The sequence below is a fragment of the Stegodyphus dumicola genome, chromosome 6 (assembly GCF_044657685.1).
Source record: "Stegodyphus dumicola isolate Sdum_Otavi_A_Nest chromosome 6, ASM4465768v1".
Taxonomy (NCBI): Eukaryota; Metazoa; Arthropoda; class Arachnida; order Araneae; family Eresidae; genus Stegodyphus; species Stegodyphus dumicola.
Genome location: NC_140773.1, coordinates 83,951,923 through 83,978,294, shown reverse-complemented (window position 1 = coordinate 83,978,294; position 26,372 = coordinate 83,951,923). Strand labels below are relative to the sequence as shown.

Genomic DNA, 26,372 nt, shown 5'->3' with positions numbered 1-26,372 from the left:
TTTTTTTAAATGGTTCAAAAGCTACATACATTTTTTGCATCATCTTTTTTTCGATAGCCCATATTAATTCTTAAACTGAAACCACTGAACGATACTTGTCGGAAAAGTGGTATAAATTCCCCAAAGCCTATATGTCTTGAAATTTAAAATATTCACAATGCTTCATTAAGTATTTATGAAAATGTAGAAATAGATAATATGATTCGAGATGAGGCCAGTGATTTATTGATCGCAATAAAACAATTTAAGTATTTATATTCGATAGTCATTTGGTATACAATTTTGAATCATATTAATCCAATAAGTAAACTATTTCAATCAAAAGATTTTGATTTATACCAATCCACTGACTTATTAAATAGCTCATTAACTTTTTTTAAGGAATTAAGATTGGATGAATCCTTTGACAATGTAAGCTGAAAAATTAGCAAAAAACATTGAATTCACTATACCACATCATCGCGTTCGATCTAAAAATCAAAATTTTTCATACGAAAGTGTAGATGAACCTATACAAGATTCAAAAGAGAAATATAAAATAGAATTTTTTTCTTTACTATAGATAAGACGATTGGCGCACTGGAGCTGAGATTCAACCTATTCATTAGTCATAATCATTCTTTTAAATTTTTATACCTTATGCACAACTTAAAGACATGTGTAAAAATGAATTACTGACACACTATAAAGATCTGGAAAACGTCTTAACAGATTGTGGTTCTGCCAATCTTAACGCTATAGAATTGGACGATGAAATAAACCTTGTTACTTCACTTTTAAAGAAGAAAGAGGGTCCAGCTGACCCACTTAAATCCATTACCTACCTTAACACCAGGATAAATTTCAGGATTGCTTTATGAATTTAACTAAAACTGCCCATAACTAAAGCTACCGGTGAAAGACCTTTGGGTAAAGTACAAAATCGCCCACTTATTTGTTTGGCGCTTTTTTCAAGAGTAAGAAGAATTGGACTTTTGTCAATTTTCTTCGACTTTTTAAGGGAAAATAGGTCGATGTGTACATAGAAAAAGTCAAGGGAGAGTGCAATGCCAATTTTGTGGATTTCTGGGATGTTTTTTTAAGTGAAAATAGGTAGATGTGTACATGGATACCGAGTATGTGCAATTCTTAAAAACGTGTAAAGCAGTGGGTGATTCTGCACTTTCCCCAGACCTTTTTCTAAACAAAAAACAATAAAAAATTACTTAATTTATTTAAAGTTGCCTTAATAGGTTAGCAATGTTGGCCACTGAACATGAACTGAATGATTAAATTAGATCTGAATGAAGTTATTTTCATTTTTACAGATAAAAAGGTTTAAATGAGATTAATTTAATTTAGGTTTTAACTTTGTATATTGTACTAATATTCTTCCTTCTTTGATGTTTAAAATTATGGTTTGTATTAGAGTTAGCTCCAAAGTTTTGCACTTTTAATGAAAAAAAAATTACATACGAGTGTTACTGACTTAACTCAATAGATTTAACAATATTTTTCTGGCTATCACGTGTTTTAATAACTCTGTTTTCTCTTAAAGTTTCTAAAGTTTGGGAGGCGGCACTTTTGAAGTTTGCCTACGGCGGCAAAAATGCTAGGGCCAATAATAACACTTTTCATGCACTTTGACATAAATTCAATTTACTTTTTAGTGTAAGAATGTTCCATTTTGTTCCATTTCCCCATTGCCTATTGTAGAGTTTTTAATGAAATGTCATGTTCCCTCCATGTATGTTCAATACGATTTAAGAAGGGTGGAAAATCTGGAAGAGTTTTGATAATTACAGGACAGCTGTATAATAACCAAAAACCAACATCTAGGGCTCTACATTTAAGATCCTTATCCTAATAGAACTTGAATGTATTCAGTTTTAACAAAAGTTTCCAGCCACCGCAAATAACGTCTGGGCAAACACTTCACATTGGCAAGTTTAATCATATGTGGTCAAACAATGTTTTTGCATTTGAAACAAAGAGACTTGCTTTAGAATAATGTATTGGGAAATCTGTAAAAAAATATCGTTACCATTAAGCACAAGGTGTCTGAACAACTATCACACTACCATATTAGAAACATCATTTACTACCAGTTTTTATGTGAAAAGTCAGCTACAGAATGTCACCAAATCATGTCTACAGCTTTAGGTTGGAGAGCTTGTTAAGGAGTTGGATGTTAGTGCCATGTCCATTAGCCGCATTACGCATCGCGTAAACTTGACATACAATTGCAATCGCTGGGTGCTGCATGAGCTGACTCAAGCAGATAAGGACAGATGTGTTTGGGCTTGCACTAATATGTTTGAATAACTATGCAAGGACAAAATTCTTGACCGGATCGTCACTTGCGATAAAGAGTGGATTTACTTCAACAACGCAAGCAGAAAAGGGGGTCTGTGGCTGGTGAGCCTGTCAGCTGCGTCGAAAAATACAATTTGACTAAAGAAAAGATCATGCTTTTGTATCTGGTAGGATTGCCATTGTATTATCCACTAAGAGTATCTCAAAAAGGTAAAACCCTTGACAGTAAGATGTACAGCGAGATGCTAGTTCGTGTTGATGTTCTTATGAAGGAGAAACGTCGAACTAAATTCCAGCGCAAAAAGGTAATGTTCCATCAAGATAACGTAAAGCCACATGTGTCTGCATTCACTGGCTGGACTCTGTATGGATTCGAATGGGATCTTTTGCCTCACTCACCATATAGTCACCTACCCGCACTAAAGGTACTGCTTTCATGTGTTTTTCCCTAACCTTTAAGAATTTTAAGAATGTTTTTTGGCAGAAAACTTTCGTTACAACCAGATATTTTACATTCCAGATTTTCTCATGAATGCTTTCAGGTGTCATTTAAGAGTTTTGAGATAATTAAGATTATTTATTATATTCTACAAAAACTAACTGTTATAGATTGGAACAATTACACGTGGGAATTATGTGTCTTGGATATGGCAAATAAAGCAAATAAGAAGGTAGGTGGACCAGATTGCATTGTGGAAATCGATGAATGTTTGTTTACTAAGCATGAAAATAATTGTGGTTGAGTATTGCCCAAACAGTGGGTGTTTGGTAGTATAGACAAAAGATTCATTTGTTGTCACTGTTCCTAATAGAACTGGCTCTACCCTTCTTAATAAAATTATTGAAAACATTGCAGATGGTGGCACAATTTATTCTGACAGTTGGAAAGGTTACCAAACAAATAGAATAGAAAAAGGATTCCTGCATGTTAAAGTTAATCATAAATGCAATTTTATTGATCCCGATACAGGAGTTCATACACAAACACTTGAGAGAATGTGGAGCTGTGCTAAATGGAGGAACAAAAGACATAGGAAAACAGTGAGACATCATTTAGAACCTTATTTAGCAGAGTTTATATGGTGATAGCATCAGGTCAAAGAAAATAGAGTTGTTTTGAATCTATAACTTTATACCCGCCCATTTTCCACTGAAATCCAATTGACTACTTTGATTTTAAATAAAGCATTTTGATTTATGAAAGTGTTTTAATTTTGATTTTAAATAACGTGTTTTAATTTATGATTTGTAGCAAAAATTTGAGGTGTAGATTGGTGGCACTTAAAAACCACTAAATCTGCAGCTGTTGTGGCGTTAATATGTAAGTACCAAACTTGTCATTAATCTGTAGCAACCTGCCATGTTCCCTTCAGATATGGAGTTTATTTTTCTAAATATGGAGATATGGAGATTTCTAGATATGGAGGATATTTTTCTAAACAAGCAATAATTTCAAAATGCTAGATGATAATTCTTGTGATGTATTTTCATTTAAACTCATAATTATAAAAGGAAAATCGTGTGCCGAAACATCTCAACAAAACTTTCAAGTGTTCAACACTTTCTGAATAAATTATTTTATCACAAGAATTATTTTTGATATTTATTTTGTAACAAGCAAGGCTTAAAATAGAGAAAAAAATACTATATTCGGAAAAAAAATTGGAATGAGCGTTTCAATATTTAAAGCAATATCTGTGCAAATATATTTCGAAAATATAAGTGTCCGAAAATAAACGTGAGCCATTGTAAATATACATTTATCAATACAGTCGTAAACTCTTTACATGCATGCATTTATAATAATTATATTAGTTAGATTCTGAATATTGCAGTTCACAACATTCTAAAACGTTTTTTAGCTCTGATATTAAAAGTTATTCTCATTGGTTTACTTCATCAACTATGCATTACATATAATAAATCCCATAAACAGAAAATATACATTTTCTTCCGACCAAAAAAAAAAAAAAAAAAATATATATATATATATATATATATATATTTAATAGAATAATAGCTGCAGTAAAAAAATAACTTAAAAAGAAGAGAAAATGACAAATTCAATGAGATCTTCTAGTAAAAAAAAAGCAAATCCGAAACTTACAATTTTTTAATAAGTTAGCAGACGTCGTTTTTAATAGCCAACAGCCGACATCCATATTATTGTCGACTTCATGCCGTTAAGGAAACATAATCGGAACCGCAGGTTTCAATTTCTGTTAACTCTTTCCGGGTTACTCTGATATCAGAAATTCATATTTTTCTCTCCTATTTTCATGTATATTTAAAATAAACAGCAATAATAAACTTTCGTTTCAAAAATTATATTGTAAGTTAGAAGTAAGTCTAAAGTTCAAAGTTCAAATGCTAGCAACAATACATCTCAACTCATCCTGAAAGTCTGAATTGCACTGTTTGTATGTTTATTTACGTGCAGTATTTTTATTTGATGGGAAATAATCCGTTTCGCCACCCACAATTTAGGATATTATCCGGCAGTCATGAATAAATTGTGTTATAAACTTTCTGGCTGTTTGCCGATACTAGATTCCATCGTAATGATATGTAAAATACACACTGTATGACCAAGTGAGCCTTTTGCATTTTTTTAAAGGAAGATGTACCGTTCTTATCTTTAAATGTTGAAAATAATATAAAGGAAACTTTATTTGTAGTTTATATTTGTGTATCAAGTATAATAAATTTTTGTTTATGACTCTTCTTTTAACAGCAAGAATCCGTACGAAAGATGTTTTCCCTTCGGATTGTGACAGTTGATTCGTACCAGGCCTTTCCAGTTAGGGGCTATGATATATGTTACTCTGATTTCCGGGGCTCTGAGATTTATAAAGTTCCGGTTATTCGAGTTTTTGGCATTACGCCTGCTGGTATATATATATATATATATATTTTTTTTTTAATTGATACAATTTCTATGATTGTGTGTACGTATGCTAAAAATAGTAATAAAATTTTACATAAACTTCTATATCTTTTTTGCTTTAAAAATTACCTATTTTAATCTGTCATCTTATATTTACTCAAGTGTATTTGTTTTATAGGTCAGAAGGGATGCATTCACGTTCATGGTGTGTTTCCGTATATCAGTGTCAAATATAAAGATGTGTTCCCTGATGCAGATGCTAAAAATTCCCGAAGATATATGCAAGAACTTACTCTAGATATTGATAAAGCTCTCAATGTGGCAGCCAGAAATGCCAATTCACACCGACATCATGTTTACAAAATTATTTTAACTAAGCGAATGTAAGTATGTTTTCAAACATATGATTAAGTAAATGCTGATGAAATCTTTATTAATTTAATAAAAACACATTTCATATTTTAATGTTCGGTGAAATGATTTGAAAACACGTAGCAAAATTTTCTGCTTTAAAGTGGGAAAATATAGGAAAAAATTTTAAACTGTTTATTAGTATAAATTGTTACATCTCCTGTAAAAATTGCCGTATGTTTTGAATTCATAATGAAAAGTTTTGCATTTGATGAAATAATAAAAGATGGGGTTGATCTTTGGATTATGGTAACTTGGCGATTTGTTAGCGAAAATTTGGCGACCAACTCTGCTATAGCAACCTTCTACTTTTTTTTTCGGCGCCATTTTCTCTTCACGAAGTAAAGACTTGTTTCTTTTCTTTTTAGTTACTGAACACTTTTTGCAACAATCTGCTAGCCGAATTATACTTATGTTAGAAATTTTATGGAACAAAACTGCTTAATCATGACAAATATTAACTGCAAAATTGGGAAAAAGTGCAGAGTCGCAGACTCCTTGCCGTGTTTTTGAGAATTGCACATACACAGTAACCATGTACACGTCGACTTATTTTTACTTAAAAAAACATCCCAGAATTGCACAAAAATGGCATTGCGCACACTCTTCACTTTATCCATGTACACTGCTTTTTTCTCATAAATTAGAAAAATTTGCAGGAAAATTTTGTGAATCTTTAAACTCGGTAAAAAGCACATATATGAAATTAACCTAATTGCGAAAAAGTAGATACCCTTTCCAAGGATGAACATTTCCACGTATAAAATAAATAAAATATCCAAAAACTTTTCCCTCTAAATTATCTATTATAAAACGTCACCAATGAATTTATAACGCAAACATTATACATGGTTGCAAATACTTAGTGTCAAATATTTAAATTATTTCCATGCACGTTTACTTCTACTGAAACGTATTCCAAATTGCTATAAACATATAATTCACAAAATAACTATCATTTAATTCAAATATAATTAAACCATGTACACGTCGACTTATTTTTACTTAAAAAAAAATCCCAGAATTGCACAAAAATGGCATTGCGCACACTCTTCACTATATCCATGTACACTGCTTTTTTCTCATAAATTACGAAAATTTCACGAAAATGCAGGAAAATTTTGTGAATCTTTAAATTCGGTAAAAAGGACATATATAAAATTACCTAATTGCAAAAAAGTATATGCCCTTTCCAAAGATGAACATTTGTACGTATAAAATAAATAAATTATCCAAAAACCTTTCCCTCTAAATTATCTATTATAAACGTCACCTGCAAATTTATAACACAAACATTAAAAATGATTCCAAATACTTAGTCTCAAATATTTAAATTCTTTCCATGCACATTTACTTCTACTCAAACGTATTCCAAAATACTACTAACATATAACTCACAAAATCACGATCATTAAATTAAAATATAATTAAATTGAAAACACTACTTAAAATATAAATAAGCACATACATTAAATTAATAAAAATTCACTTACAATCCTAATTACTTTAATTCATTACTAATAACAATTTCCCAATAATACCATATTAATTTATTTATTCCTTACATGCATAAAAATAATATCCTCAAATGATTAAAAATACTAACTTACCTAATCTTCTTCACAATCTTGATTGCATGGCGGATAAACTTTTCTTATAGATTAAATAATCCAGTAGTCAACTGGCAGTCTATTCACCCACTAAATAAGAAATTAATAAAATTTCCCCATACTCAAATGAGCACACGTACCCTTCCTTATACTCCGTTTTACAAAATGTCCATTTTCACCAGATTTCTTGCACCGCCATTCAAACTTATCTGTAATATCTTTCCTTTCACACAATCTCATTTCATACCCACATGTTGGACATTCATACTTATCCGCAATTAATCCTACACTCATACACCGTTCAAGCAATTCTTTTCGATTACACATAAACCCAATAAAAATTTCAGATTTACTTTACATAGGGCCATGGGATCCAAATATTAAGCAACACTTTCACAGAACAAAGAATGAACCTAATGCTATAAAGTAAGGCAGATATTTTTACAAATTTACCTCCTTTTCCGATTAAAGAACTGTGATTTGTCCATAAATGTCGCATGACATATCTCATGATCTCTCATTTCCCTCACACAAAATAATGCATAATCGGAACTGACTACTTCTCACATTATTCCCAAAGTCCTAGGTAGTAACCTTTATCGCCTACCAAAATGTCGCCAAACTACCTGTTACCATATTCCAAAGATTAGCCAAAGATGGCTTTTTTTTTTTTTTTTTTTTGCGTGAAGCGAAAAAAATCTGATAAAATTGTCTATTACAGATATTGTTTAATTAATAAAAATTTTGCATGATTTTGCTTTAATAATTTTTTTTATCTATTGTAATGCACCTTCTATTCTTCCAAAAATCTAAAATATATATTTTTAAAGATTTAACTATATAACACTCTCAATAGGTTCTCTCAGTAGGGCATAATTGGTTTCTAAGCATACATAAATTATAGATAGTGCTGAATATTATAGTTAAAAAAAAAACATGGTATTCAATTATTTTTTTTATTTATTAGTATGTCTATTCAATATCAGTAGAATGATATTCAGCCATTTTGGCACAAATTAATTAATTCTTATTACTGATGAACTTCCCAGTCGATCCTAGATGAAATAAAACTTTTATTATTTAACTTAAGATCAGTATGATGTGTAATGTGCTGTAGATTTAAGTTTGGCCCAGAAAAATTGCACATCATAAATAAATTCATGTTCTCATAATTTGTGCTTATAGAGAGCATGAGGAATTGTATATATTTTTCAGCTTATTGTTATAATTATTGTTTTTCAGCTTAATAAACTAAAATATACTTTTACTTAAATGTACAATAAAATACTATTCCCAGAGAGAAATATATTTGTATTTCTAACTAGCTATCAGTCTGACTTAGATTATATGAATTACTTTTAGAAACTTCTTAAAAATTCGATATTACCGTCTATTCCTTTGAACCATTAATTAATAATACTTCCATTTTGTCAGTTAGACATGCAGATTTGATTCATCTTTTTTATTTTCCAGTGAATATAAAGCTTTAGCATAAACTGTCATAATAGTATTAAACAGGTACTTAGTTTACATGGTATTTTAACAAAAGCAGGAAATGTCAATTAAGATTCAATCATGACCATTAACCCGCGAAAACACGCATCAGGCCCGCGAGGCCCGGTCGTTACAAAAACATAATACAAAAATTTCTCCCTTTGGTGAAATTTTTCAACCTTCTCAATAGCTGTGTTTAAGGCCATGTACTTGTCATTCACAAGCATTTCCGGAATTTAACCCTTCATCTTTTCTCAGAAACTGAGTAACCGGGCTTCCCAGGCCCGAGGCACGCGCTCGCATTGTCATTTAAAATTGGAAAGAGATCAGGCAGTTGCAAAAAGGTCTTGCTATTTGAGTTATGACGATGAAATGAAAAGACTGCAGAAACTATTAGCCGAAGTGTCGATTGATGAAGATACAATTAATGAAGAGGACGAAGAAATAGTTGGTGAAAAACAGTTTAGTGATCACCAGTCGAATTCTGAAGAGGCATTAGACTCAAGTGATGAATTAAGTAATTTTGTGTCCATCAGCAAATTGGTTTCTTTGAAAATATAATATGACAAAATGGAATAAAAATGAACCAAGACTTGCTGTAAGAACTCTTGCTCACAACATTGTGAGAAAATTGCTCAGAAATGTTTGTGAAGCAAAATTTGTGTCCTTCCCTATGAATTCTTATGGATAAAATAATAGTAAAAATTCTAGTAGATTGTGCAAACATTTACACTGGTGTGCAAAAATTAAGGACGAAGTCGAAAAATTAGCATATCAGCTGAACGAAGACGCAGAGCGGACAGAAAGACCATTCGGGAGATTAAGTAAGGTGATGTATGGTAGCACATGCGCAGATATGCAAGTAGACGTAATGGGGGAGTGTCTGAGTAGTATAAAGCATGTTGTCGGTGTAAGATCAGTATTTCTGGCAAAGAGATTGCACGCCGTATAGCAGTTAAAATCACACCAGTAACGATTCCGGAGCTTCAATTGGCGCTGCAAGACGAATGGGCAGCAATGCCTCAATAACTCATTGACACCCTCATTCTCAGCATGGGCAGACACTGTGAAACCTGCCTAGCAGTCAGGGGAGATCATATCCCCTATTAAAGACCGGATGTTTCTTGCTGGACACCCATCACAGGGATGTTTCGGCCTTCAGTCACATTGCGCTCCATGCTACTTTTTCAATAAAGCTTCTTTTTATCCTCTGATTTCTATTTTAGTAAGTGTTGCTTACATTACTAATGTCCTTACGTATTGGGGATCTTACGGTATTAAATGTGTTGATTTGGAAAGCTTTTGTACAAAGGTATATTGAAAAAAACCGTCTCTTCCTTAGTTTTTGCACACCAGTGTATATTGAACCCATTGTCGTCAAATTTGCAAGATATTGAGATGTTCGATTCACAAATATTACAGAAATGAGAGTATTTATCAGTCTTCTTCGTTTAAGAAGACTCCACAAGGCTTCTCACGTAAATGTTCTTCACCTTTGGTTAACTAAAGGAGCAGTGCTTGACATTTTTTATCGACCAATGTCTAAGAAACGTTTTTTATATCTAATGAGATGTTTGAGATTTGATTACATAAGAAGGGAAATAAATAAACTGGCTCTGATAAGATATCTCTTTGAAAAGTTCGTTGAAAATTGCGAAAAAGTTTACATTCTTGGCGTAACAGACCGAAAATCACAAATTTGCTGTGCTATGTGCGAGAAAAATGTTTGTGGTAGATACAGCAAGATTATTTGCAAAATAATGTGAAATGTAAGTTTTATTTTGCAATTATTGCTATAAAAATTTAATATTGCATAAATTAGTACTAAATTTCATTTGTGCTCAAAAAGAAATCAGTTTAATTTTTATTATAATGGTAAATAATTTCAGTCTTAAAATTGTTTTAAAATACAATTTTATTAGACTTATTAAATTAAAAGTATATTTTTATATCTTATACACTCTTTTTTATTATTTAAATGATTTTCTTCAATTACACAAGCAATTTTATTTTTCTTTTGTTCAGAAAAACGCTTTGAGCCTACGGAGCCCGACGCGCGTGCGCGTAGCTAAAAATAACGTCCGTTTTTGCGGGTTAACTATTTATACTTTTTTCTTTCTTTCAATGACCATTTTGCATCTTTTCCTTGACGTAACTTTTCAAATTTTTGATAGAAAGAAAAATTGGTACTTACATATTATTCTATCAGCTGTGAAACTTTTGCCAAGCAGCATGATTTAGCAACAATTATGGATAAGTGTGATGTCAAAACGCATAACTTTTTTAACTTGATGTTATCTGAGTTGATGCTCCATAAGCAAATGAAGAATTAATTCTTCCTTTTTATGTCGTTAAGATCACAATTTAATAGTGATTCATATTTTCTGTTTAAAAGTTTTGATAGAGTAAGGAAGGCATATCAATAAAGTGATGTTATTGAAGTGTATTTGTAATTTGAATACTTTGTCCTCTTTAAAAACAATCACTTTCACATCACAGTTCAGCATCTCACGATGGGCCCACCAGTGCCTGACTAGTAAAGTTGCTTAACATTGGTAGTTCATTCTGGCCTTGATTCCAGACAAATGGGCTGTCTGCATGAGTATTTTCATGTGTAATGTGGATATAAGCCAGTTTTCCCTAGAAAATCCTTCATGAACCTGTTCTTAGGCAGATAGCCCTCGAAAATAAAATAGAATGAATAGATTTTGCCATAATCAAGTAAACCAAACAAGATCTTGTGATTCTTCATCTGACTTATTTCTGAGGGAATAAGATGACTGAATATTGGTAGTTCAACCTGGAATCAAATCCATACAATAACCTGACTGCTTTATTTGTAACATAGGATATGTAAAGTTATATTCACATATGCATGGCATGTAAACGAGCCAGTACTCCATTTGTAACATGAATAAGAGACAGTTCCTATTTTTTAAGCAACTGACAGAGAATTTTAGTCCTCCATGAAGACATCTTACTCTTTAGACATATAACCATACTGAATTTTGCTCGTCTTAAATCGTCGAAGTCAATAAATCTCTGTTAAGACTTTTTCGGAACTGAAGATTCTTATGATTAACCCCCCCCCCCTAATAATATGTTTCACATAAAAAATGTACTGCCTGTTCAGAGAAGGGGGAGACTGCCCTCTCTGCTCCCATATAGAGGCGTGTTATCATGTTCTTAATTTTTATGAAAATTAGTTGGTGAGAACAATACATATTCTTTATGAATGAGGTAATCATTAATCACTATATGATAGTCAGTCTATTATAAAAAATTTTTAGGTATTCTGAAACTCTGTGAATTCTAGCTTTGAGTGATTCTATTTTGTTGTTCTTATTCATGTGAGCAAAACTGTCATGTTATCTGAAGTTTCTACTTCAATTTAAAATGAACTGCCAGCTCTGAAGAAAAAAATAAGAAACATGCATGTAATTGACCTTGCTTTTCAATTATCTTTTTATAGAATATTTTATTTGTTTATAAGTATTTTCAATTGAAGAAGTGATATTCTTTTGCTTTTCTCTTTGTTTAAATGAATATAATGTTCTTTCTCTTTAAAAAAATATGTGCCAGTTAGGTGATATAAAAGTTAAATTTATGTACATAATTCTGGAAATTGTCTATCAAAATCTGGTACTAACTGGTAATAACCTAATGTCTCTACAGTAGTGCCCAAACTAAAAGGTTGTGAATTACGATTCTTCACCGCCAGGATTTGGCGGTTTTCACCCTTTAAAAAGGGGTTATATAAGGTATTTCTCCCAACTTTTTAGCATGCCTTTGTGGTGTAGTGGTCAACACGCTCGATGGAAATTTGAGAGGTCCGTGGTTCAAGTCCTGGTGAGGGCATTGCTCATTTTTCATCTTTCCTGCTTCGAAATAACCTAGCGTCTCTACAACCAATATTGGGAGATCAATTGCCAGAACTGGCAGATATAATCAGAGGATTTTTAGCAAGCAACATGTTTCATTTTCTGACTTTTGATTACTGATTTGTCCATAAGATATCATCAGTTCAATGCTTTTCTTCCTCTAAAATGTTTACCATTTTAAATTTATAATCATCTGGAAAAGAAACAGAAATTTTTTGTGTTATTTATAGCATCCAATATATTTGAATTTCATGCTCACTTTAGACTGTGTGACACCGTTCCTTCATTACTAATTTTCTCCTCTAAAATTTTGCCCAATTTTAACTTTTCATTGGATGGAATATAAACAGTAGTTTCTTCATAATATCATTAATTCTTTCATATTATCGTCTAAAATGTTAATTATATTTAACTTAACCCTAATTTGAAAAAGATTTTCTCTAAGAGCATGTAATTTTTCATACTGAGTAAAAATGGCTGCTGTTTTATTGGGTAGAGCAAGTGAAAAATTGTAGAGCAAAAAAGTCTTTGCATTGAATTTGTTTCATGGCTGCAGGTTACTGGTTTGCACTTCATATGCTATGTAGGGTTCTATGTGTAGGAGCTTGTCTCAGTATCCTGTACACCATACTAGACTGCAGAGTAAGTTACCACCTTAGTCTTATTAAGTCATAGAAAGGTTAAAATAACCATCTTATTAACTGAACAGAAGGCACTGCTTTTGCTAAAGACAAAAATCCACTACTTTTAGGTATTTAACATAAGATGAAATGAAATAATTTTGATGTAGGTAACATAGGCTGAGACCACATACAAAGTAGACTACTTAAGCTGGCTCAAGACAATTGATTGCATGTATTTAAATGTCAGCTGGCCAGATACCGAGAATAACTTTGGCTGAGCTGGTGATAGTACATAACTGAAAGGTAAGGCTGCCAGAAACTCTAACCCTAAAACATTCGAGCCCTAAGTTTATATAGACTGCAACTAATTTGCATTCTGGTGAGGACTGTGGAAAGAAGAAGTTCAACTGATAATAACTGGTTAATTAACATAAAATTCTACAACAATTGGGCTGAGGAACTAACTCATCAGGCTGCATAATAGATAGTTAAATATGGGTGAAAATTAGGTAGTACCACTGTTTGATTCTCTAACAGCAGCATCTTTTAAATTATAGCTTCTACAAAGATAAATGAATGTTACTTACCTCCCTACTCTGTGGGTTTCCATTTTTTAAATGTTGCCGTAGTGTTCCTCTAGTTTTCGCCAAATTAATTTTAAATGTCGCCAAGTTTTTGTGAAGCACATTCATTAATCTCTTTAACAATGAAGTTCTTAAAATTCTTCCACAATACATATTGATTATTAAAATTATATATATATATATATATATATTTTCCTGCTTACAGACCATTTTATGGCTATCATGAAACTGAAGAAGATTTTCTGAAAATATATTTTTATAATCCAGTTGATGTCAATTGGTAAGATGCACATTCTTTAAAATGAAATGGTAGTTTTAAAAATTATTTGTTTTCAGTGAAATCATTGACTTGTATTTTAATAATCTCCATATATTATTTGCTTAGGACATCTGAACTGCTGACCAATGGTGTGATATTGAACAAATTTATTCAGCCTTATGAAGCTCACATTCCTTACATTTTACAGGTATTGTTGCTAATTTAAAATTAGAGAATAAAATTTTATGTTTAATAATGCAACATATTCTGTATGTATAGAAGTATAAAATTATTTGAGAGTGTTAATGAAGAAAATCTTTACCTCATGGTGATAATGTATTTGCTTAAACCTAAAGTGAAAATTTGCTCATAGAGCAGTTTTTTTTTTTTAATCTCTGCTTGCTTTCCTTTGTATTTTTTTTTTAATTTAAAAATAGATTGTATTACAGCTTGTACATTTGTTCAGCAGTGTTTTGTTTCTAATAGACTAACATGCTTTAATTAAATTTTTATCATATTTCTCCTTTCAGTTTTTTATTGATTATAATCTTTTCGGTATGAATCTTTTAAATATTTCGAAGTTGAAATTTCGAGCTTCAGACAAAGATTTGAGAACAGCTTTTTCACCTCTACGAATTAAAAATGCATCTCAGTTATCAGAACAAAGTATTTCCATCTCTGATAAAGTGTGGAATGTTTACACAATGAGCAGGTATGTCACACATTTAATTATGCATTGGTTTTTATCTTTATAAGAAATGACAATAATTAAGATAGTTAAGTTGTTTAATTTTTGTTGTTGTTGTATGGTTTTCATGCATTGCTTTAAGTTTATAGTGTATTGGTATTTCTTTAGAAATGTATTTTATTGCCATAATATTTGCAGAAAAATATACTTAAATTCATTTTTTTGTTTTATAATTTGTTTTTTTATTTGTATCAATTATTTGTAACCAACATTTTCATTTACACTGGAGTGTCTCTGAATTTATAGGCCAAACTTTAAGGAGTATGTAAAATACAAGTAAAGAATCATTTTTTATATAGCAAAGCGGAATCAGAAATAAAAAGTATAGATGAAAAAACTGGAAATGCTGAGGGAAGGAAAAAAGTCTTTTATGTACATAATATTGTAATAGGACTGTTACATCCGACCATTAACAGTGATAAAGGTCTGAAAGTGTTAAATCAACATTTTCAGTGATCAGGGTAGATTCTGAAATAGTGGAGGGTAGCGTTACAAACAGTTACACTGTATGTATTTTCGTAAAAGATTTTTAGAACAGACTATGTTACACATTTAGTGATGTAGCTTAACCCTCTGACAATTTGTGGACCGAAATCGCTTCAAAAATTGTGTAATTTTTTTTTTCATATTTTAAATCTATATATATTGGAAAATTGAAATATGCATTTTTCCTTTCTAGAAAATATTTTTTATATAGATTTTTATCATGAGAAACTAAGTTGCCAGAGAAACGAATTTCAGATGTTATCACCCCCAAAAAAATTTTTTTAAATAAATTTCAGTCGAATTACAGTTAATTTCTATTTATTGCATAATATAAAAAATTAAAATATATAAAATTTAAGAATATATAAAGCACTGAGGAAAACATATCTTAGAAATGCAGTTTAGTAAGAGTTCAAAACAATGTTCAAGGCAAAGTCCAACTTCACAGTCTTTTCACCAGATTCAATAAATCTAATTAATAATCAATCTAATTATAATATAATTAATAATTCAATAATTTAATTAAATAATCAGGATAATTGCTGAATGTTTTCTAGCAGCCATTTCTGTAAGAAAAAAGGAGCAAAAAGTGAAGTTTGAGCGGTAATACCACATGTCTTCAAACGCCACAGTTTAGTGGACAGTTAATGATATCTGTTGGCCAAAGCGTAAACTAAACATCTAATACTGTATATAATTTATTTCAGTGGTTAAACGGAGAAAAAATGGGATGTGCTTCTCAATAAAGGAAGAAAAACGCCCGCGGAAATCGCGGGATGTGCAGATTTTGCTACATTTGAGTTGCCCGTGGAAATCGCAGGATGAGCAGCCAGAGGGTTAAAAAAAGTTTAATTTGGGGGAAGAAAAATAGTTGAATATGGAGTTTTATTTAATTTTGTATGATCTAATTGTCTACAAAACAATTTTATTGAGATTGAATGGCATTACGTGAGCTTCAAACTATTTCTTTGTTGTTCGACATTTTGTGCATGATGGAGCAATTTACGTTCTCTGAGAAAACAGACGTGCATCCTATGTATTGAGTTGCTAATTGTAACAGAAGAGAGGTGTTAAGATTGTACCATGAACGTTTCCTCAATAGCACAAACTGGAACTTTTCCATGTTTACACTGCCAGCTTTGCAAAAGCATCTCATTTCATGTCAAGATGCCAGAGACATGTACCAGTTCCAAAAACATACGAATGTACTTTGAAAGAGGTTAATCTAACCAATAGCACAATGGCAATTGCACTGTGTACAGGCATGAGTAGACACACCAAAATATTATATGGAAAACTTTGTATGAGGAAAGACTTTTTCCATATTCATTGACAGAGAATGCAAGCATTGAATGTAGCTGATTATCCTCAGTATGTAGATTTCTGTCATTGGTTTTTGCAGCAGAGTGCATTCACTCTGAACTTCTCTGCAAATATACTTTTTACAGATGAGGCTATCTTTACACGAGATGGAGTTTTTAATTTTCACAATTCCTCTGTGAGCCATGTCTAATCCACATGCTTTCCAGAAGCGATTCTCTGTTAATGCATAAGTGAATATTGTGAATGATTTCCGTATTGGCCCATACTTGCTACCACATCGACTCAACTGCACAATAAATTGAATCTTTCTGGAAGGAATATTATCAGAATTACTTGATAGTGTTCCATTTACTGTTCAAAATATTATGTGGGTTCAGCACAGTGAGCTCCAGTTCATTTCGCAGCAGTGTGCATAATTACCTCAAAGTTACGTTTGGACCTTGATGGATTGGACAAAGTGCGCCAGTTGCTTGGCCAGCATGTTCACCAGGTTTATCAAGTATCAGTTTAATCACTCGTCTAAGAGACTCCAATTGACTTATGGCAATGTTTTATTGCCATTAGACTGCATCATTGGAAAGGCCTAAAGATCATAAATCTTCGTCTAACAATTAAAACCAAATTTATAACATTTAAAACAGGAAATTGCATCTCATAAGGGGCTGAACATTTAATCATCAACATACACATGAGCCGATGCTAGACACCAACAATGAACACACACAGTAAGGTGAGAAATAGATAGTAAGTCTCGGCGAGCTGTTTTAAGTTTTTATCCTCGTGCTATGACGAGCACATATGCATATTGCACAGTAAAAAATTAATGTTGCCACTCACTGCAATGAGGATTTCTGCCATAATACTCTTTTCTCCACATGCCAGAGGCATAAGAGGTCAGAAATCTTTCCTGGCCACCAAATATGTTGATTATGGGGCAGTCCAAGCTGTTGATGAGGATCCTTTTGAGGATGGCAGGGCCCCGATTCTACCCAAATGCACATGTTCAAAACTTTGACTGGATACAACAAAGGGCAGCACTGGATTATGAGTATGCCATATAATTTTGGAATTCTGGTAGTCGATGCAAGCATGAGTTGAACAATCCTTTGATTCAGAAGGCCTGACAAAACAAGAAAGAATCAATCTTTTAATTGGTCATTAATCCTGGATGAGAAAGTCCGTGGAGTGAATCAAATACTGCTCTCCAGAGTTGGCTGGGAACAAAAAGATGTACATCACAATATATATATATTTAGTGCAGGAGACGATTCCATCATTTGTAGTTTTAATGAGCTACTTTCAGCAGGCAACAGGTGATTCAGTTTGGGATCAGTATGTTGAAATTCAGCAATCCTTGTTATATTGTGCTTGTTAATTAGTAATTCATGACAGTGTATTTGCCACTGTCTTTTCTGGTCCAAGAAAATACTGTATGTCAGTAATGAATTGTATAAATATAATTCATATGCTTAATCTGCATTTTCATTTTTCAATGCCACGGTTGTTTCCACCATCCAAGGAAAGGGAGGCTTATTGTTCTTCTTAGAATCTTTTAAAAAAGAATAAAGCGGAGCTTGGGTAGTAACTGCCTTAGTCAAAAAATGTCAATAAAAAATTCAACATTGCCAAAAATCTCTTTAATTCAGACATTATTAGAGGTTTAGGGAAATTAGAAAATATAGAAGTTTTTTTTTTTTTCTTTTTTTTTTTTTTTTTTTTTCTTCCAGGAAGAAGCTGAATATTTGAAAGGTTAATTAAACAGCTGAGAAATCATGCTGATGACTTTCGCAGAATATGTTTAGGAGAATTCAGTTTTAACCCATATTTTTACAATCTATCCAAAATCATATAGGTGGCTGTCATGTTTATTTTCATTTGCTGAAGTCACAAGCATTTCATCAAAATAAGAAACACAAAAGTCTAAGCCAGAAAGTACTTGATGAATAAATCTTTGGAACATTTGGCCCGCATTTTGCAAAACAGATGGGGTTTTAAGGAACTCAAATAATCCAAATTGGGTAGTTATTTTAGGCATATGCTTTGGATTAACTTGATGGTATGCTGTAGCCAAATCAAGAAAATTGATTTGAAATTGAAAAAATATTTTCCCCCAAAAACATGTCTATTATGTTAAGCATGCAGTATGGCATATTGATCAGGAATAATCATGGCATTCAAGTGACAGTAGTCACCACAAGGATGCCATTTAACATTATCCTTATATACATACCATGTGAAGAGGGCTGGCCGAAGCACTTTTGGACAACCAAATGATTCCTTGTGACCTGAGCTACTCAAACTCTTATTGCGCCACATGGAGTAAATCCGGCGACAAACAACTAGGTTTAGAAAACACAGGGGTAACTTTAGACTCAATGTCATGGAAAATTGTTGATGTTTGATTGTTGTTGGTTACATAAGAAGAAATAGTGAGCTCAAGATACTCAACTAATAATTTATCAGATTTTGAGTTCACCGTGAAGTGCAGCTATGCCTAACTCAAATGAATTTTTAAACAGTTTCCCACGCAATGACAAACTAGTCTTGAAACCGGTAAAGCAGTTATTAGCAACGTCAACAAGTAATTTGAATTTTTTAAGGAGATCTCCACCAAAAATTGGCTGATTTACATGCACAACAACAAATAACCAACTAAACATGTGTAAATTTAAATCTAAAGTAAAACGTTTAGTGCTAAATGTGGGAATCTTAGTTCCATTTGCAGCAAACAAATCCAAATCCTGAGAAGGCCTAAAACACCATACTTTTTTGCTAATACTGACACACCTTCCCTGTATCAATTAAATATCTTTATTTTGACAAGGGGTTGGACAAAAGAATACAAGTCACCCAGCAACCATCACATTGGCCAGCAAGCAATTTGACTTTTTCCATTTTACGTAAGGAACGGGGAGACTGGCATTTTCTTGCACTCTTGCCAAAATTTACATGATAGAGACAAAAGTCGTCTGTTTGCTCTTTATAGCAATTAGTGCATTCATGTGACTCACTGTGCCAGTATGAATGCCGAATATTGTGCTTAGGAGTATAAGAATTACGTCCCAAGGCAGAGGTTAACTCACCAATTTACATTGTCACTTGCTGTACCTGAAGTTCCAAACGAAAAGTAGACTCACTTGGCTCAGGGTCACAATAGCCATATTCAGAGATGTGAGCTCAGTTATCTTATCAGTTATCGTAGCCAATTTATTCAAGTCATCTTCATAAAGAGCAGCTTAAATGGATTGTGTATTATTGCAAAGCCTTGCAAGCCAGAAAGATTTAACAATGGTCCACTTACGCTATTACCAGCTAAAGTTCGCACATGAGTCAATAACTGAAAAGGGCGCTAGTTGCCAAGCTGAAGACTTACAACAGAGTATGAGTTTTTACAACAGAGTACGAGTTTTGAATGCTTCACATTCAGAATGTATTGCAATCAGTTTTGTTTGTTTTAGAATATCATATTTTCCAGTAGGGGGAGGTTTTTAAATAATATCGCTAACAGAATTAAGTGTATCTGAATCCACAGTAGCAACAGCAAGGTTATATTTTATTCTGTGATTCCAATCTAACAAAACATAATGCAGGCCTTGTTTTCCAAAAAGTTGGTAATATTATGGAAACATCCAATACCTGCATAGCTGTTATATTTTAAGTTGGGAAATCAGAAATTTCATTATGCGACTTGATTATTAAATTCAGAAAAGAGGTATGATTCTAATTGCAAACGCAAGAAAAATATCAATACTAAAGCTTGGTATAAAAGATAGAAAACCTATTACATATCTGTCACCATTAAGAATACATACAAGAATGAAAAATACATTAATGTTAACAAAATGTGAAATATTCTCTCGTAAAAATATACTGTTCACCTTATCATTAAAGAAAAACCAACTCGAGTGAATGCCAAAAATGCACGATCAAAATATTTTCTTTAAAAAATGCACTTTAAAGATTTTCTTAAAATCATTTTAAAAATCCAATAAGATTTGAAAACGCTTACTCTTAAATTCCAAAACGCTATTATGCAAAGAAATATTTAGTCCTACCTGCATTAAAAAAATATAATTTAAAAGGGTAGTCCAGTTTCAGCACTTTCGCACAAATTGCTCAAAACCTTCAGCAAAATATTCTTGAGAATCATTCTATTGATTGAGGTCCTCCAGCAGCCACGTGGTAAAATTGCTGAACACTGTTAGTTTTGACCTGGGCTCGAATCCAGGCAAAGAGCCTGATTGCATGGCCATTTTTGTGGTTTTTCCAAGTGTAAAGGGTATATGAGCCAGTTCCCCTTAGAATGTCCTCCACAAAGGCATCCCCCATGAGGCAAATAGCCCTAGTGGGCTTTGCCATAAATCAAACCAAACCATTCTAATGATGCAATACTGCAGTGAAATCATAAAATCCAACCAGGTTGCTCAAAAACTCCTCCAGTAGCACGTAAAACTGTAGCATACTTCATTTGGATAAGTTCTGGACCACATGATTTTATAACTGCAGAGACATCTTCTGTACAAAATAATGCATGAAATCACAACCAGTTTTCAAAGCAAGTGTAGCTAAAATGTATAGTGCACCAATGAAGTTCTTATTTTACGTCATCAAATATGGCAATGTTTTATCACTATTAGCCTCCATCAAAAGATCATCAGGAAGGCCTAGAATCATAAAACTTCAGCTAACAGTCAAAACCATTTTATTTAACATTTATAAAACAGGAAAGCACATCTTGTGAGAGGTTAAACATTTAACAGTAACACACATGATCTGCTTCAGACATCAGAAATGAACAAGGCGAGAAGTAAGTAAGGCAAAAAAGTTCAAGATTTTATCCTCACACTACAGCGAGCACATATGCATATTGTGCAGCAAAGATGAATGTTGTAACTTACTGCAATGAGAATTTCCACCATAGCTTTACTACTAAACTTTCAGTTGCTACAGCAGTTGTTCGTGAAACACTTGGCATCTTTGAAAGCATATGCCATTCACTTGCTAGATGCTGAGAGGCCTATATCGATGTTGGTGGTGGCACATTTGAGTACTTACAGTAATATTATGTAAATAAAGAGCTTTTTTCATTTCCTGTATATTTCCTGTTTTTCTGCTATACTTTTTATTTCCACCCCCATATGCTAGACAAAAAATGCCTCTTTGATATGTATTTTACTTACCCTTAAAGTTTAGTTCATGAATTCAGGGGCACATTGTATGTATCTGCATTTCAGGGGTTAAAAATAGGTAAAAGTGTTTTTTTTTTATTTATTATTATGGTTTTTAGTATTCACCACATTCTTTTCTCTTTTTTCATAAAAGTAAATCATTTAAATTTTTATGTCCATATTTAGAATAATTTTGTAATTTTTTTCATATCTAAATATAGTCTGAAGCTAAAAGAATAGCAGTATCTTGTATTATTTTACCATGTAGTTACTGTATTATTTCACTTAAACTGTAAAATTGTATCCTGTTAAATTAAAATATGTAGATGTTATCAGTGCCTTAGAAACTGACAGTAGAGAAGAATGGAAAGACTCTAGAAGGCCTTGCAATGTGCTGCAACTATGCGAAACATTGAACTTTTAATTTTCTCCCACGTATCTTCATGCAAAGTGGATGTGGATTCTCAGAGTATTGCCATCTGACAAAATATAAGATCATAAATTTATATTTTAAATTTAATGAGTTTGTTGCTGATTAACAAACTGAATAATTTATAAGCCAAAAAAATCTAGAATTTTATTTTCCATTTTAAAATTATATATCTAATTGGTATAAATTGGAGTACGTGTAATTTAAATATAACAAACTGTTGAGTTTTATTAACATTTGCTGCTTTTTTATAGTTAAAAAAAAAAGATACCTACCATTTCCTATCATTTTCTACATAGATTTCTAACAACCAAAGCTGGGTTGTTTTACCGAAAATTCGAATATGCTTCAATTATTTTGAAATCTTTTATATGAAATGGTGTTGTATTTTGGAGATAGCTTTCAATGGTGGGGCAGCATTTCTGCTTGTCACACAGCAAAAAGAATATTCATAAAACATGATTCTAATCATCAATAAAGTCTTGATGATTAGAATGGTTTGATGTCTGTGAATGAACAAAATAAACATTTTCAATTTATGCTATTATTTCTCATTGAAATAATTGCTTCTGTTTTGCTTAATGTATTTGTTACAAATTTTATGGGTGCATAAATAATTTTAAAGAAATTATATTTTATATAATGTAACATAAAAAGTCGGAAGAGAACCTAGCTGTGCCAGAAAAATAAGGTTACGGGGGAAGGTCTGTTTAATGTTGAGATAAATAATATTTAAGTAATGTAATGTTGAGGCTTGTGGGGCAATCTCGCTAAATTGTCAAGAAATCAGCAATGTGGCAGTGCTTTTGGTGACATGTTGGTTTAGTCCCTGTATAACTGTAATTGATCCTTATATGTAGCTGTAACGGTATCCAGTACTTACGAGGTAGGATTCAAAAGTTTCTGGACTGAGTCTATAATGTAAAAAATATTATGAATTAAATTGCAGAAACACATCCTCCTTCAAAATAAGACCCTTGCGCAACAACACACTTTTGCCAGTACCTTTTAAGTTCATCAAAGCATGTCTGGAATCCATTTTTTGCCATGTCCTTTAATTCAGCCTGCGATGCACGTTTAACTTCATATGAAGATTGAAATCTGCAAGTGTCTTGCCAATTCAGGAAATGGGAAGAAATTGCAGGGTGAGAGATCAGATGAGTAAGGAGGATGAGGCAAAACAGTTGTTTGTGTTTTCGCAAGAAAGTCATTGACGAGTAAGGATTGTGGAGCAGGTGCATTGTCATGCAACAGTGCACCGGTGACTGCTCAGCCCACTTTTTTTATCTCTTCTTCCAGATCAACTCGCACAAACAATTCAGGAGTTCTTTGTTCACAGTGCATCCTTTAGGGATAAATTCCTGATGCACAATGCCCTGAATATCGAAGAATACCTCTAACATGACCTTTCCTTTAGAGCGATCTTGGCAGAATTTCTGCTTCTTTGAAAATTGTGGTGATTTCCACATTACTGATGCTCTTTTGGTTTGCGGCTCGTACAAAAAACACCATTTCTCATTTCCAGTAACAATTCTGCCAAGTAGGGAAGGATCTTTGTCAACAGCCAAGATTAAGTCTCCTGCCATTTCCATTTGAATTCTTATTTGGTCTATGTTTAGCATGCAGGGAATGATGTGATGACACACCCTATGCATGTTAAGATCCTTAGTCAATATCGGCTGACATGTGGCCTCTGATATCCCAATTGATTCTGCTATTTTGCAAATTGTTTGCTGCATATTCACACATACCGCCGCAGACACTTTTTTTATGTTTTCATCGGTGCGCAAAGTCACAGGGCCGCCACAGCATTCGTCGTCTTCGGCACTTTCCCTGCCTTCTCTGAAACAATGATGCCACTTGAAAGCTTGCATTCTCAATAATGCCGTACACATGCTTCAACTTTTCGAAAGTCTTCGAAGACTTTTTCCCAAGCGAACACAAAATTTGGTATTGGTTCTTTGCTCAACTGACGACATTTCTTCCTATCGCCGGTTACTAAATGCAGCTGCGTACAAAAAATGCTGTCACCTCAAGTTTTCGACTACGTGATTTGGGACAAACCAGTTTTAGAAAAGGGGAGAATGTAGTAACACAAAACCATTCTCGTAGTCACACTACTAAAAAAAATTTTTACGGTATAGACTCAGTCCGTGAACTTTTGAATTCTACCTCGTATGTAAATTTAACAGTGTATGCCTTCCAGTAATTTTGAGAAATGGAAGGTAGTAGAGATTACTCTGCAGCCAGTGGGAAACTGTGGGAAGACCGGCAAGAGTATCATTTCCCAGTTTTTAGTTGAGAACTTTGAAGTATTGAGAGATGATGCAAGCTTCTCTGTTTGGATGCGCTTTGCACTGTGTTGTATGTAACATTATAAGTAGTTTGAAATAGTAACTACTTACTCTATTATACCAAAAAGAGCTGTATGAGTACTTTCGTGAAAAGTTCTAAATCTGTAAAATGTTTCTTTTTTGTTAAAATTAATTTTATCAAGCTATCATTGGTTATATGTGCATTCAATCCATTATGAACATGTACACACGCAACAATATTTTTCCTACTGATGTTGGTATTTCAGGTCTTCAACCAAGGATGAGATGATGCAACATCACCAAACTGGGGGGTGGGGCGAACCTGCTATTGATGATATATGTGCGCAGCTAAAGAAAATGTACCCCATTTTGTAATTTTTGATGTTTTAAAATTATTTTGAATTTTTTTAATGGTAAACTCTTTGAGGTAATCTTAAGTTCTTCGGATTATAGTGTCCTTTTTTATTTTCTTCACACCCTTCTTCTGACTTTTCTGTTGTAAAGACCTGAATAATTCCTGATACAGCTAGTTAGTTTATGCTTTTAAAAAGAGCGAGACTCTATCTGCTTATGAACTTGATAGCTTCACTAAAGAGAAGGGGGGAATCTCAATTTTTACCTCTCTATATACATGGGTAAGGGAGGTAATGTTTTCGGTTCAAAAATTTGATAGTGAATTATCAGGGAATAAGCAAGTATTGTGGTTCCCACTACACATTTTTACTATTTTTACTATTTTTACAATGATATCTGTGTGTGACATTTTCATCCACAATAATTCTTACATGAAACTTACAAAAATTTCTAGTTTCCATATTTAAGCTTAACCAGAAGGAGTAGTTTAAAGGAAGCCCATAGTAGTTTTTAATGAAAAACTTGTGTTAAAATATAATCCAAAACTTTTCAATTTTAATGTTAAAACCATTATATGAATGGGAACAACATATCAGATTTTGGCTAAAATAGTTAAACCCCAAGTGACACTTTACTTGAAACTCTGATGGAACTTTCAGAAAAAATTATATCAGATAAAACTTGTTAAATTTTGTATTTGAAGTAGTTATATGATTGAGAACAACATATCACATTTACAAGCATTAAATGTATTCTTGGAATTATGCTAAATGCACTGAGAATAAACTCATTATGAAGGCACTCAGGTTATGAATCAATTAAATGTATTAGCCTCAATCTTCAATTCTGTGATTGTTTCATTTTTGTGTCAAATCATTTTTCAAAAAAAGGATGCAGTCACCAAATGTTAGCACTGTATTATTTTATATGCTTCAATTCAAAGATATAATACAGTAATATTTTAAAGAAATAATACAACTAATATAAATATAGTGCATATAAAAAGAAATGTATGGTAACACTCTTTCAAGAATTCTAAAGATAATGCTGCTGTAAAAAATTTTGGAATTATTAAGTTATATATTTGGGAATCCAAAACACTATATGACCTGATGATATGCTACGACCAGTGCAATATTTCCATTCAAAGCATGGAAACTGATGTGTACATGAGCACGTATAATTATCATTATCCATTCTATAGGAGAGGAGAATGAGTTACATTTAAAATTAACATTGAACCACAAAATGTATAAACAAATTAGATTTTTATTTTGAGACATGATAAACCAGAAATGATAATTTACTTAAAGCTTATTGCTGTTCTCCCAATTGTGTTTTAAGACATGAAATTGGTGAGAGATCATATGCTGTCCAAATATATATATATTTTTATCTTAGAAATGAATGAAAACAATGACTATGGACTACAAATTATGGTAGAGCTATCATATAAATCTTTATATATATAAGAGATTTAAAAAAAAAATCTGTAGTGTTCAGC

General features: G+C 32.4%; 2 protein-coding genes across 2 annotated transcripts in view; one reads left to right on the top strand and one right to left on the bottom strand.

Annotated features, from left to right (window-relative positions):
* LOC118190146 (WD repeat and coiled-coil-containing protein-like) overlaps positions 1-4,543 on the bottom strand; it is a 112,511-nt gene extending 107,968 nt beyond the window's left edge. The window contains exon 1 of the mRNA XM_035360830.2: positions 4,403-4,543. Coding sequence (XP_035216721.1) covers positions 4,403-4,457 — 55 coding nt within the window. The 5' untranslated portion in view covers positions 4,458-4,543. The remainder of the gene's footprint in view (positions 1-4,402) is intronic.
* Positions 4,544-4,703: 160 nt separating this feature from the next.
* The window catches only part of PolZ1 (DNA polymerase zeta catalytic subunit), a 160,590-nt gene continuing 138,921 nt past the window's right edge, over positions 4,704-26,372 (top strand). Inside the window, exons 1-6 of the mRNA XM_085818620.1 lie at positions 4,704-4,887; positions 5,030-5,186; positions 5,361-5,565; positions 13,991-14,065; positions 14,171-14,252; positions 14,575-14,756. Coding sequence (XP_085674746.1) covers positions 5,048-5,186; positions 5,361-5,565; positions 13,991-14,065; positions 14,171-14,252; positions 14,575-14,756 — 683 coding nt within the window. The 5' untranslated portion in view covers positions 4,704-4,887; positions 5,030-5,047. The remainder of the gene's footprint in view (positions 4,888-5,029; positions 5,187-5,360; positions 5,566-13,990; positions 14,066-14,170; positions 14,253-14,574; positions 14,757-26,372) is intronic.